The sequence below is a fragment of the Pinus tabuliformis genome, chromosome 4_1 (assembly GCF_031772625.1).
Source record: "Pinus tabuliformis cultivar Carrire ecotype Pingquan chromosome 4_1, CPIR1, whole genome shotgun sequence".
Taxonomy (NCBI): domain Eukaryota; kingdom Viridiplantae; phylum Streptophyta; class Pinopsida; order Pinales; family Pinaceae; genus Pinus; species Pinus tabuliformis.
Genome location: NC_142303.1, coordinates 918,375,934 through 918,391,288, shown reverse-complemented (window position 1 = coordinate 918,391,288; position 15,355 = coordinate 918,375,934). Strand labels below are relative to the sequence as shown.

Below are 15,355 nucleotides of genomic sequence, written 5' to 3'. Positions count from 1 at the left end.
TCCTGATCCTATAAACCAATTGAAGCCATCCGAAACCCTTAGAATAATATAAGTGATCTCCAAGTAAATCAAACTGGGTTTTATAAACCCTCAAATTTCTCTCTTGCACCCTCTGTTAAGCTTCTCAAATATTCTTCTTTGTCTCAAATATGCTCTGTCACCATGAGAAAATTCTATTGCAGTTAATCTGGTAATTATTCACCTATCTTTTAAATGATTATTTGTCCCAACAAATTAATTTACTACAAATACTGAATAAAAACACAATTGCAAATTTCACCAATTAATAAACCACAGGAACTAAGAAAACAACACACATAAAATAGACACTGAGATTTTTGGACAAATTGTCCCTGGAAAAACCCTAATGTGGGGAAACTAGCTTTGTAGATGAGGGTTTTATTATTCTTCAACAAATATGTAATTGGAAATTACTACTTTTGCTTGCTGTAAATTGGCAAAGCACTGACAAATTATTTTCTTCACTTTTGCAAGCTAATTCAACCTCCTGGAAGCTACTCAGCCTCTCAGAATCAATTTGACCCTCCTGTACGTCCCTGAATCAACCCACACATGCGGCCCTAAAGAATAACTCGACCTCCACTAGGAACTCGCACCTCGTGAGGAAATCATTCAACCACCACTGCAAAATCGATCTTCACTAGCAAACTCGTCTTTCCTCCTGCAAATCAAACTCTCTAGCAAATTCGTCCTCCCTCTGGAAAATGAACCTCCTTCAATCAATTCACAACACCTGGAGAAATTCGGCCTCTATAGAACAATTCGATCTCCCTCTATCATTGAGAAACTGGAAATCACTGTGAAGAAATTCTCTACGGAAAATCTTCTTCTCAATCACTACTGAAACCCTCTGCTGGTGTCCCATGCTATCATTGCGCCCCTGTTCAATCAAAATGTGTCTCCAAGGATGCCCATCGAATTCTTCTTATGGTCTCTTGTTGAGCAATCAACGATCACAATCTAATCACAATTGATGGCTAACATCATCTTGACTCCATCAAATTGCTTTTCTAGCAGTCACTAGAGGGAAATCGACTTTATCTCAATTAATACCAGTGTTCCACGGGGACGCGACCCCCAGGGTTGGGTGCGCGCACCCCTCGCACCCCACGCACCCGGGACGGGGAGTCTCTTGGGGGTGCGTTTCCCCACGCACCCTTTTTGGGGAGTCTCGGGGAGACGCAAGGGGGTGCGTTTCCCCAGTGTGGGAGTCTAGACTCCCCAAGCCTCCCCAAAAAGGGTGCTTCTGGGCGTCCCCCTTCAGTGTGGGAGTCTAGACTCCCCAAAAAGGGTGCGCCTGGGCGTCCCCCTTTAAATTTGTCTAATAAGACTTAAAAATTAAAAATTAAAAATCAAAAATTCAAAAATCAAAACCATTAATTTTTTTTTTAAATAAAATTAAAACTAAATAACTAAAACTTAAAAGTCTACAAAAAAAATTAAAATTAAAACTAAATAACTAAAACTTAAAAGCCTAAACCTAAAAGTCATGAAAGGCAAAACTTAAAGTTAAAAGCTCATTTCATTTCAATCCAAAGTCATTTCCATTTCCACGCAGAGGCATTTCCAGACAGCGCTGAAATACCATTTCCACGCACAGTTGAAAGCGTGAACAGTGAACACGCCCAGCCAACCTCCCTGCCGCCGCTGCTGAGCCAAGACTCTGAGCCAGTCGCCTTGCATTGCTCCAGCCCACTGTTTGCCTGAACGTTGAGACGCTAAGCTGAGGGACGGTGAGCCGAGTCATTGTTGTAGAATGATGAACCATTGAATGATGAATGATATCGATCAATGTATTTGAATATTTTATTATTGATTTTTATTTTTGTTTTTTGAATCTCATGGTATGTATGAATAATAATTAATTCAATAATGAGACTTGTCACTTGAGTATGTCATATGAATGATGTATGTATCAAAATGAATGATGAGGATGGATCAATGATTCAAATTTCAATTGTCTATTTAATATTTTTATGCTTTCATTATTGAACAGTGGACAATGAATATGAACTTGATATATATATATATATATATATATATATATATATATATATATATATATATATATATATACCTTGACGACTCCCCGCACCCCCGAAATTTCCCTAAAATTTGAGGGTACTCCCACACGTCCCCCCTGTGCGTCTCCCTGCACCCGCGTCTCCCCGCACCGGAGTCTTGGTGGAACATTGATTAATACTGATTAATTAACCAATTTCCCTAAGTCAAACTTAGGAAAAAATTTAAAATTGGTTATTAATCTAATTAAGATATCTTCGCTTAGAAAAAATGAACCGGGCTTGGAGATAATTAGTCCACTTGTGGTCCTAGCCTCATTGACACCACTTGAGACTAGAACACATGTTCGAGCTACACAAACTAACAAATATTAGGCTTTGTCCTCCTCATATAAATAGAGTAGAGCATCATTTCATTTGTATCATCATCACTTTGGACTATTTGGCCCAACCTAGGAGAATTTTAGCCTCTCTTATCTTTGGAGAGATGTGATCTATGGAGTACTTTGCATATTGGAGCTACTTTCTTGTCTTTGGAGAAGTTATTTTGGATCGATAATTGATTATACATGCATTTCATTTTGTAGCCGAGCATTATTATTGAAGAATTTTTGATTTAATGTCTAATGTATGTAATGTAATGGTTATCTAGGGTTTTTTTATTGCACCATTGAATATTGAAGATTAATTGTATAGAATCTAGATATCATAATTGTATACATTATTTATGTATGAAATGTGAATAGTAATCTCTTAGGTGAACTCTTGTTATAACTCTCCAATTACCTTTGTTCCCTCACAAATGTAATAACTAGGGTTTTGTTGCTAGGGCATCAAAATATCCTTACTCCTTTGCAAGATTTAGCTAATCTTTAACACTCATAGACCCCCAACCAAGGGTTAGGCACTTGCCTTGTCATTTTGGTGATCAAGCTATATTTCATCCACAACTTGAATTTCACTCTCCTCTTTTCTCTAATTTCGACCCTCTTAGGGATAAGCGACCTCATCTAAGGCTTGGTGCAAATTTGTCTAGGAGAGAATTTTTTGGCATTGGAAGATTCAACATCAAGAGTAGGATTGGTAGCCACAAAATCATCCTTAGTGGCTAATCCATCCATTTCACCATAATTTCTCTTGCCCTAGGAGAAACCCTAGTTTTGGTCAAGCTTCAACTTGAGGACCTTCTTGAAGGTTTCATATTCCATTGGATTGATAGTAATCATTGTTAGAAACTTTTTCCTTGGTAACTGGACCTTAGGATATTCCATTTTTCATGCTATCACTTAAGCCCTAGGTCCAAGCGTGCCCTGGAATGGCCTCTCTAAGGGATGCAAATTGCTTCTCCATAATTGTTTGAGCCTTGTACTCAAGTTGAGCCATCCTTTGGAAGCCTATAATGTCACCTTAAACCTTTAAACTTAGAATATCTCTCATCGGTGACCTTATACCGGGACTCCTCCCAGTGGTGAAAATTCATAAAGACCAGGGGGTATTGGCTGTGGTGACAGTGGGTCATTACCTCATTGTTGTCACTTGGTTTAGAGTTTGCCTTGTAGAGTACCCCTCTATAAGACCTGCTAGATTTTGAGGAACTAGGGTCAAAAGACTTGGTATTAAGGGGTAAACTTGACATCAAAACTTTTGTAAAAAGTAGCCAGATTAAGCCCATGTGGTGAAGTCCTCAAATTCTCAAGGGCATTGGAGATCTAGCTTCATGGACCAATTCAATCCCCTTACTAGCCATTAAAATTCAACAAGGTGGAACGTTGGGGTTAGTTATGAGTTGAAGCGAACAAAGTTCTTTCTGTAGATTAATTACTCCAAAAGATTTGGAATATCAAGATATCCATGAGGATACAAATATTATATATTAAAATGAATAAGAATAAGAATTATTGATGATGATTTACAATGAGAACGGGAGGCTTGCTTATATATCAGGCAAGTGTCTCTTCCTGGAGAGCCATGTCTCGTTTAGACATGACTCTTCAGCCTAATTACTAATTAACTAATATTTATTTATGCTTATTATTATTTACATTATTCTACATTATTTTTGTATTTTATTCGTTACATTGCCTTCTTCCTCAAAAAGCTTTGTCCTCAAAGCTTGTCGTTGAAAAAGGCTTGATCTCTTTTTCGGCTTCGAATGTCTTTCTCTCTCGGAACAAACATCTTTGTCAATACAAGCTGATATGATCTTCTAAGTGACAAACAAAATTGTCGCACTGAGAAGGGATCAGACCATCCTAGATTAATTTTCTGTGGAATATTCTGATCACTAGAATTTTGTAACGACTTGTCAGCATAAGACGGGATTGATGTTAGGTCATTATTCTTTGGAACATTAGTTTGTTGTTTCTGGTCTGAATGGTCCCGATACGTAGCTTGGTTGAGTTGCCTACTCTCATGATTCGGATGTCGATATGGGACTTTACTTTCCCTTATTAGGTGTGTGGAAATTTTTTGATTTACTTCAGGGGATGATGTTGTTGAGTTCATTACCAAACCTTCACTTGAGGTGTTTATCATCTGAACTACAACATCCAAGCGCGTCTTTTCTTCAACTTGCTTGTCTTCTTCCTGAGTTGTGACATTCAATGGATCAGTGTTTGCTGTTTTGTCATCAACTTGAATTCTTACATTTGATGCTTCCTTCTTGATAAATTGTTGTACCTTGTTTTCTAATGACTTCTTATCCTTCTTAAGTTTCTTAATTTGCGTCAGTAATTTTTCGCTATGGTTTTTAAATCGAGAAACTTCTTCATTTTTGTCAACATTGATTTTGTCAATTTCTTTTTGCATATTTTGTAATACCTTTTTACCTTCTTGAGACATTACTTTTGAAATATCTGAGATATCTTTTGGTGTTACTGAATTTGGTTTTAGTGTAAAATCTTGGAGCGTTATTTTCTTTTTCTTGTAAGAAAACGTTAAAAACTTCTTCTTTGTATTTAGAATAAAGGAACCTAGAGTTTCCATCCAGGGTAAGCCCAAAACAATATCATTATCCTCAAGAAATAAAGTTTTCATAGTGAATTGGGAGGTAAAAGTGTAATCTCCAATACTTAGGTGTAGATTGTTTATGTCGTATTGTTTATCATATATGCCAGAACAATTTGTTTCAATTATATTTGATTCAGGAATCACCAATTGGTTAGCACATTTATGACTAACATAATTATTTTCTTCAGCAAGACTGATAGAGATTATGATATCTCTTCCCACGAGTGATCCTTTGACTTTAAATAATGTATCAACTCTTTTACTAAAGGTTCTAGGAAACCTTTCATTACATTATTTTCTTCAGCAAGACTGATAGAGATTATGATATCTCTTCGTGCAAGTGATCCTTTGACTTTAAATAATGTATCAACTCTTTTACTAAAGGTTCTAGGAAACCTTTCTATATATTTTTTTAAATCTTTTAAATGGCCAAAGGCCTGGCAACAAATCTGGTGAATTGGAGAAACTCCAAAACTAGTAGCGAAATGCTGGAATAATGACGGCAACACAATTGATGACAGGTTGATGGCCAAGGGCCTGGACTGGAGAGTGTGGCTCTGTGCAGCGGTGGAGTGGCGGGAGGATCACACTGCTCCGATACCAAATGAAGCGAACAAAGTTCCTTCTGTAGATTAATTACTCCAAAAGACTTGGAATATCAAGATATCCATGAGGATACAAATATTATATATTAAAATGAATAAGAATAAGAATGATTGATGATGATTTACAATGAGAACGAGAGGCTTGCTTATATATATATCAGGGAAGTGTCTCTTCATGGAGATTCATGTCTCATTTAGACATGACACTTCAGCCTAATTACTAATTAACTAATATTTATTTATGCTTATTATTATTTACATTATTTTACATTATTTATATATTTTATTCGTTACATGAGTCAAATGGATCATTGGACCTTGTAGACAAAACAGTAGATGTTAGAGTGCAAAAGACAATTTAGCCCCCATGAATGCACAGTGACATCCATTAATGCAACTTTGCTTTGTTTTACATAAGTGAGATGGCAGTAGTGTTGCTAAATCTAGATTTCAAGGACCACAGCGATGTCCTAATTACAAGTTTTACAGTATTTTGTTATTCTATGTAATTAGTAATTCTTCTAGATAGTATGAATTTTGATATGAACATAAATTCTAAAACATGTTTGCCCTGTGCTTGCATGTCATTAATAGAAGATGTTTGTTGCAGGAAGAACGCTTTGCTTTGGCAGTGAAGAATCTTGAGTTTGATCGCTATCTTGGGCCATATGATCTTCATCATTATCAGGACTGGAAACATATTTCTAGCTACATTACTAAGGATGTTATTGAACGGCTAGGTATGTTTGAAAGATTATTAGCTGTGGCTATTCACTGACTAGTTTGGAACTAGGTAATATCAAAATTGATGCCATAGGATTTATATTTTACTAGACGTCTAATGAATGCTTTTGAAGGCAACTTCAGATGTAATGAACGAACACTTCCCATTTATCATTTCAAGGTTGGCAGAGATATCTTTCTTGTCAGTGAATGTACAATATCATCTCTATAGGAGGTAGAATACCAGCAAATTACAGAGTTTGATTGCGTTCATTGTTAGCAGTGTATTTTGAAAGCTATCTTAGCTGCAGCATGCTTGAATTTTATGGAACAAGAGCATTATGTACTTGAGTTTAAGTCCGGATACAAAGAATTATAAGCTTAGATCAAATTGAGCGTGCTTTCTACTTATAAAATGATGCAAACTTGAGTGATGGTAATTTTAAGATGTGCATTAGTAACAAGATTCTAGAATTCCAATATTGTTCTATCCTTGTACCTTTAAGAGAAGGGAAGCTTAAGTGGCATGGGGAATAAAGAAGGAAGGATTTTTTTTTTTTAATTAATGTCCACTAATGACCAAAATGATTCTATGGGACTCAAGAGTACACCCAATATCAATAACAAAGTCAGGAATGGCCAGTGCATCTTTTCTGTACAGTGGAAATGATGTATATAAATTAATAGCATGATATCAGAAGAAAATGGGGATAGATCTGTAATGATAAATCCTCTGCCATAGCGTACTGAGATTATGTAGCTGTATCCTCTTGCTGTCCTGTGCTTGGGCTTATTTCAGCATTGCTGAATCCTGTTTCAAAATCATGATTTTCTGTGTTCCTGATTTACAACATTAACATGTGTGTCATTTCCATCCATCGCATAGAAAAACCAGAAGCCGTTGAAATATCTGAGTTTGACTTGCACATTGACTGGTCAATAGATCTGATAAACAAGGAAATATGCTTTTTTCAGTTTATATTAACAGTTGGAAATCAGAAAAGTTGATTAGTGGAATAGGTCAAAATCAGACAATACACTAATATCGAGTGCCTAAAGTGTTGAGAAATCTAGGGCATAAGCATTAGGTGATTTCTCTGAATTAATAACTGCTTGTGAATGCTTTTTAGTTCTTTAGATTAGTATCTTCTTCTTCTTAGATTATTAGTGTTCTTTTTCATCAAACAGTAACCAATGCAAGAACATAAATAGACAAGAGACACAGAATGTAGGCTATGAGCCAGGGCCAAAACCTCTCACTTTTTGAGAGGAAAACCCACACAAATTCTTTTTATAGAGATTCCAATTGACGAATACCAAGACCAAGACCCTTGACCTATTAGCCACTCCAAGACCAAGACACTGGTTCTCTTGACAGTCTTCTCTTCTTCTCTTCCTCTTCGATCTTCTTAGCATTGAGACACTCATCACCACCGAGATCTTCTTTCTGTGAGACCTCCTTGCTGTCATCTTACTTCTGTGATGACATCGATCTCTTCCCTTGATCTAGTACTGATGTCCTTCCTTTAGATGGCACCAAGACCTTCAACTGAAGTTCCACTGAATCACTGAATTGCAGCTCTTCCATAACCATGACACCTAACTGTTCTTTGTTTACTGCAATCTTCTTTGTCACTGTACTTGGTCTTCAGAAGGATCCGAATTCCTATTCCTGTAATGACATCCGAAACTATCCATCAAAACCAGAGATCCGAACTGCTGGGTGACTGTGCTAGAAATCCGAACTCATCACTGTCCTCTCCATCTGAAAATATCCGAACTGTTTACTGTAGCTACCATTGAAAATCTTAGAGGAATCCGAATTCGGAACTGTGCCAATGTGAGGACCCTTCACGCCTATTTATAGTTGTTGATGCATATAAATAAGCTGACATAACCTTGACGAAGGGATGTGTCTCTTAAATAGGTAAGCCGACTTGATCTTTTACTTCGTTTGGAGGCCGACTTCAAGAGCAAGACTAGTGCTTGTCGTTGGAGGGCTTCTAGACATTTTCATAGACTCATATACATTGTAATATCCCCAAGAAGGGTTCTTTATACATGACATTGACTCTTTGACTTTAATGACAAATCCTAAGGCTCTCAATGGGAGCCATCTAAATAAAAACCTTGCTCATGAAACCCATGAAGCAAGCATAATTATAAATTCATATTTCTTCTTTTCATCATTTACAAAATCACAATTACAATGTCATTATGAAGACCAAACCTAGTTACATTTTACAACACTCCCTCTTAACTAAGGAGGTATTCATAATGGTACTTGGTCATTCTCAATCTTGAAGAATTTCTCATAAGAAGAATCAGATTGGTAACCCATTTGTTTAGCATCATATCAACCAGCATTGTTACATAGCAAGGCCTTGACTAACAACTCTATCTCTCCACAAGATTTGAGCTCAATGTTGGTGAGACCAATGATTTATAGACACTCTCATCATTGTCTCTCTCGGAACATACCCTACTCGGGTACTCAGGGTGTGTTCCATGAGGACTATTCTTATCTTGGACTCCCCAGCCCTCAAAGAATATCGGTCCTCCATGACTACTCTTCTCTTGGATGCCCTATCTCATCCTCAAAGAGTATCAAATGCCAAATGATTACCCAATCCTCTCATTCTGTCTTCCCAGGTGAAGACCAAAATGATGTGTCTATCTCTCCCTCTCAATTAGGGAGGACATATCTATTCCATTAAAGGAATTTACTCATTCCTACACAAGGAATGTACTTAAGCTCCCTCTTGGCTTAGGAATTTCCAAGTTTCTTCCAAGTAAGAAACTTTCCAGGTTCCTTCTCAAAATAGGGACCTTCAGCAGCGCCTCAGGTGGAGATGATAGGATAACCAACTTCTTGAAGAAATCCTTTCTTTGATGTCATGAATTTCTTTTTTGTTGTGGAGTCTTCATCTTTTGGGACTTCTTCATAGGGCACAGACCATCCATCAATCATGTCATCATTCCTTCCATCGGAAAGTGATCCACAGTCTTCATTTGGCATTGCTTCATGTTATGCTACCTCCATTAGGGTTTCTTTTCCGGAAGGTTCTAGCATCCTTCTAGAATCTACATGGTTCTTCATGGACGACATTCATAGTTCTTCCCTTCGGTAGCCCTACATAAGCCCATCTAGATATTTGTTCAAAAATAGGAATTGAACACCTAAATCAAAATTACCTTTGTGATGGTCTTTTATCATGACATCTTCCTGTAGGTATCAAATCCTGCAAACATGTTGACACATCTCCCAAAGATATCCATTGTCAAGGGTCTCCATCTTTTCCAGACTTCCATTAGAGTCTTCATATCTTTCCGAGAGATTTCCTAGTCAAATATTCTTGGTCTTCCGGATGTTGATTGCCTTTACCATGGTTGCACATCTCACAATCTCTTCCTTCCTTTCTTCACACGTTTCTTTCCCAGGAGCTTCCAATCAGAGTTCCTCAATTGTAGACAACCACCTCATACTTCATATGAGGACATATTATGTTGATTTCATCTAGTGTGAACCATGCCTTCTGGCATCCTTTCGAAGGAGGAGATTCCTTTCCTTTGATCATGCTTCTCAAGATAGAGCAGTGATCCAAGTTACCTGCAACCATACAACATGACTTTATAAAATCGAATATAAGCATACATACCTCATTTATCTTTAGGTCATGTAGGCTTCTTTCAACAGCTTCCTTGATTGAAAAGAGCTTCAACCCCTTGATCTGCTTCATCTCTTATGTCATCATACCATCATCCCATGAATTCCACAAGTTGGAGTTCCTGATGAAACACTTGCTTCCACTCTAGATCGGTGAATCCTTCGATGAGGATTCCATCACAGAATCTTGAGGATCTTGCATATCCCTATCCAACAGATGTTTCCTTTGACTTGATGTATGATGAGACTTGTCCTGGATGACTTCTTTCCTTTCTTAAGTTTCCAATGAGGTTCTCAAGAGTTATATCCTTCATAGTTGATTATCAGACATCTTTCATGTTTCCTATGGTGATGTCACGAGCTCTTACTTCTAATGCTTTTCCTCTTACTTAAACTTATTTCTTTCAACTTTTTCCACTTCTTCGGTGAAATGGACTTCTTCTTTATCTTTCTTGTTATTACCCTACTTGAGCTTAGGACAATCTTTCCTGTAATCCTCATAGCATTGAATCTTAGCTACGTTCTTCTTTAATTTCGGCAAATGTCTGAATATTTTTTGCTCTCAACCTGTCTTCTTCTATCTTGCATAGAAACCACAAGTTGTTGAATGGGACAACCTTCTTATCCTCATAGACATTTGTTACCTTGTTCATCAGTTAGTTGTATGAAGATTATTTCATCCCATATCTTGCAATTGAGATTTATGAAGATAACTTTTTATCGTTTGATACCTTCAATTTGTGTAGATCAGATCTAAGTGGTGTGACCTTCTTTATCGCATCTTCAGAGAATGGTTCTATTTGCTTATCATATATATCTCTTTGATGTCTCCAATACTGCTATATGAGGGGACCTTCATAAGAATCCATTCCCATGTATTTTGAGGAGACCTTTTCATTGATATGACTTCACTTTCTTCGAGGATTATGTCGATCCTCCTTTTTCCATGCAAGGAATTTTGATGACCTAAACATCTTATAGATCTCCTTGCAAAACGAAGTCATTTTACCAAATTTGATTATAGAATGGAAGATACTTACTTCACAAGTGAAGATGAAATCTTCAACTTGATCACTTTGATGGTGGCTGAAGAAGATGTATTAGTGCCCCTTTTGGATGATGTTCTTCCAAATGAAAAGCCCTTCTTCAATAAAGGAGATTGCTCCTTTTATGATGTCAACGCCTTTAGATCTAGCTTCCTTTGTTGATAGTGATTGATGAGAATATTTTGATGCTTCCTTGGATGATCTTCTTCAAGGATAAGGAGGGGATCCTTGCTGCAATGATAGGGAGCTTGCCTTATAGCTTTTGAAGATGATAATGCCTTCTTGCCTTCAAGATACTTCGAATTCTTTGGTAGTGAATGAATGCAGATAAAAAATGCTTCTAGGGTTTCGACTTTCTCTAAGATGATGTGATCTTAGTCCTTGAATTCCTTCTCTTGGATGTCTATACTTTGGGCTACCTTGCATTGTAGATCTCTTCGGCTTGATGAGGGTCTTTGTGGTCTTTTAATGATGACTTAGAGGATCCAAAACTTTTGTTGGTGTAGACTGCTTCTTCGATCTAGGGTTTGATTCTTCAATGTAGATCTTGAACTTTCGCTTTGATACCCTTCGACTTGCTTTGATGCCTTTCTTAAAAACTCAATCCTTGAGTGTCTCTATGATTGCATGCCCTTTTCTTGACTTTGACACCTTAGCTCTGATACCATGTTGAGAAATCTAGGGCATAAGCATTAGGTGATTTCTATTAATTAGTAACTGCTTGTGAATGCTTTTTACTTCTTTAGATCGTGAATGCTTTTTACTTTTTTAGATTAGTATCTTCTTCTTCTTAGATTATTAGTGTTCTTCTTCATCAAATAATAACCAATGCAAGAACATAAATAGACAAGAGACACAGAATGTAAGCTATCAGCCAGGGCCAAAACCTCTCACTCTTTGAGAGGAAAACCCACGCAAATTCTTCTTATAGAGATTCCAATTGACGAATACCAAGACCAAGACCCTTGATCTATTAGCCATTCCAAGACCAAGACACTACTTCTCTTGATAGTTTTCTCTTCCTCTGTACAATATAAAACTGGGTTAGAAGGTTCCAAAAGACATGGATCAAGCCAAATCTAATCTTAGCCATTGATTAGAAATGTAATCTCAGTTGTTGAAGGACCAATAGGAAAAGTATAAGAGGAGGCTTGAGGGGCAGTTGGAGAACACACCAGAGTGATCAGTGATTTGATTTTCTAGAGCGAGGTTTGCTATGAAAAGTCGAATCAATGATCAATTTGCAGCGAGGGGCAGTGAGTACTGGACAGAGAGGTAGAGATAGTGTCGAGAGACCAACGCATAGGCAGAGAGGTAGATGCAGAAGCCAGAGTAGGCCATGCAGAAGCTAGCTGAGACAACGCAGAGGGCAGCAGGAGTGACGTAGAAGGCCGTAGAGGCTGCGCAGTGCCTCAGAGGGCTGACGCAGAGGCCAGGAGGGCTGACGCAGTGCTTCAGTTGTGCTGGAGAGGGTTTCGTGGGGCATATTTTCTGAATATCTGCTTCCGAATAGAGAGGTTTTACTGTTGGGTAATTTTTTTTGTCGGGTGAGCCAGTTAGGCAGCCAATTGTACTCAAGGATATACTGCATAATAAATAACCCTCAGAATTGTTGCACCGGTTTTCCCAAATTGGGTTTTTCCAGGGACGAGTTGTCCAAAAATAACGGTGTCACTTGTTTGTTTGCTATTTCTTTCAGTTGTTGATCTGTAGATGGTTGAGACCGTATTGTGTTTATTTCGATGTTTATATGTTTAAATAACTTGTTTGTAATTAACAAGTAAGAGAAATAAACCAGAAGAATACAAATAAAATTTCTAACAGTTAGACTTAAAAATTTCAACACTATGCTAAGGGCAATTTACTTCAATTCTTCTTATTAGCCCAATGTCAATTTCCAGTATAGCAATCACATTAACATGAAAGTAAAATGCTAATAAAACGTAAATGAAATCAACAGAAGACAAGCCAAGACAAGAGACACAAGATGTGGCGCTAGCCAAGGACAAACCCCAATGTGGGGAAACCCTTTGATCAATTCTTCTATATTCTTCAATAATTCAACAAAGAGAAAGAGATAATACAATATTACAAATCTGTGATTTACAACAACAGTAATGAAACCCTTGAACAACAATAACAAGGTTGATCAATCAGCTCCCAAATGTCCTCAAGACAACCTAGGAGAACTCGATCTCCAACAACAGTAATAACAACCCAAAACAGTTAATGTAATAAGGTCGAAGCGACAATTAATGCTACAACATACTTCAGCCAGCCCTAGCCAGTCAACGCTGTCACAAATATGCCCTCCAACAAGTCAACGCAGACTTGTCCAGTAATACGGCTAGCCTAGGAGAGGCTATCCACACAAATTTGCAGTCAATGGAGACTATACGCTGGTCAACGCAGTCCTTAATCACCCAAACAAGGTTGTTGCACCTTCCTGTGTCCTACAATTTTGCCCTAGCTGCGTCCTCTTTCCCACGTGAGAATTGCGTCCTCTTTCCTTCGTATACCCAAGAGACAAGGAGAGAGAAGAGATGTGAGGATGAGATGAGTGAGCTAATGTCTCAAGGTATCTTCTATTTATATGACATGTAGGGGTTGAGCTGGGGGCGTGCAACACAATTTTACTTGCTGGCTGACCTTGACAAACTGTCAAGAAATACAAATAAATTCATATCTCCATGAATACATGTCAGAATCGGATGATCGTTAGATCAATCCTACACCTCTTGACGAGAGGAATCCAAGAAAAATATCAGCTGCCATAAATAAGATGACCCACGTGGAGTTTGGCCCTAGTTGCCAATTATAACACTCCCTCTCAACTAGGGAGAACTCCATTCGCTGATCCATCTGACTGCCATCAAATGCACTGCCCTACACTGCTCAGCTTTGCGCTGCTCTGCTAAACTATGAAGAAGAAGAAATGATCGAGAATGTATCATACCATCCTCTACTGACCCGAAGTCAGTCCCAGATAAAAGAGAGTGTCCAATAGCACTCTTACTGACCCGAAGTCAGTCCCAATGAAGAGAGTGTGTCATACCACTCTTACTGATCCGAAATCAGTTCCAAAAGAGAGTGAGTTATATCACTCTTACTGACTCGAAGTCAGTTCCAATTGATCCCAGATCAATGTCATCCTAGCATAGGGAGTACAGTAGATACACGATGCGTCCATCAATACTACTATGGTCCCTATCCTCATTTCCCTACTCATTGGCCAGATGAGAGGGGTACTTCCCAAGCTCCCCAGACTGCATGGGTAGGATGTCTCAGCAGGAGAAGGATGAACCAATCATCCTGTCTACATGTCGCCACGGGGTATCACAAGGGAAGGCTGAATCGTTCACCCTTTACATAGCGCACCACTAGGGGAGGTTGAGTCACCCTATGGTCGCTCGTCGCTCCAAGAAGTACCCCAAGCCCCTCGGAGCTCCCAGAGCTCAATGTATGCATCATACAAGACCCTCATAAGAGGGTCTCTCCACGACTCCTAGTCGTTCTTGGAAAGTCAAGAATTTGACCTTTCCCAGGGGCTTCGTAAGAATGTTGGCAACATGCTCATCTGTCCCAATATGATGGAGCCTTATTGCTCCTCGTTGTACCATATCTCGGATAAAGTGGTACCTGATATCGATGTGCTTGGAGCGATCATGAAATACGAGATTCTCTGATAAACAAATCCCACTCTGGTTGTCGTAGAGGATCACGGTAGTATCCAGCGTATGTCCAAACAACTCACTGAAGAGCTTCGTCAATTAGACAGCCTCATAGGGGGCCATACTCGCAACAATGTACTCTGCCTCAGCGGTGCTCAAATCCACCGACTTCTGCTTCCTGCTCATCCAGGATATCGAGGCAGAACCCAGAGAGAAACAACACCCAAAAGTGCTCTTTCGGTCCACCACACTACCTGCCCAATCAACATCGAATATCCATGTAGCCTCACATCTTTGGTAGTGTATCTCAACCCATGTGTGATTGTGCCCCGAAGATATCTGAGAAGATTCTTGGCACCAATCCAATGTGAGTGATGAGGCTCAACCATATATTGGCTCAACGTGTTGACTGAAAAACATATATCTAGATGGGAGTTCACCAAGAACATCAATGCTCCTATGAGTTGACGATACTCAGAAGCATTTCCCAAAACAGGTCCGGCAGCACTATCGCATAACTTCTTGAAGTTAAGCTCCATCAGGGTAGTCACAGGCTTGCAGTCCACCATACCAAATCTCTCCAATATCTTCA

At 38.5% G+C, this 15,355-nt stretch overlaps 1 protein-coding gene across 6 annotated transcripts in view; it reads left to right on the top strand.

The window, feature by feature from the left end:
- Positions 1–15,355, top strand: part of LOC149179151 (AAR2 protein family) — a 477,491-nt gene that overhangs the window by 138,069 nt on the left and 324,067 nt on the right. For all 6 annotated transcript variants that reach the window (XM_089420537.1, XM_089420538.1, XM_089420541.1 and 3 more), the window contains one exon: positions 6,267–6,396. In XM_089420537.1, coding sequence (XP_089276663.1) covers positions 6,267–6,396 — 130 coding nt within the window. The remainder of the gene's footprint in view (positions 1–6,266; positions 6,397–15,355) is intronic.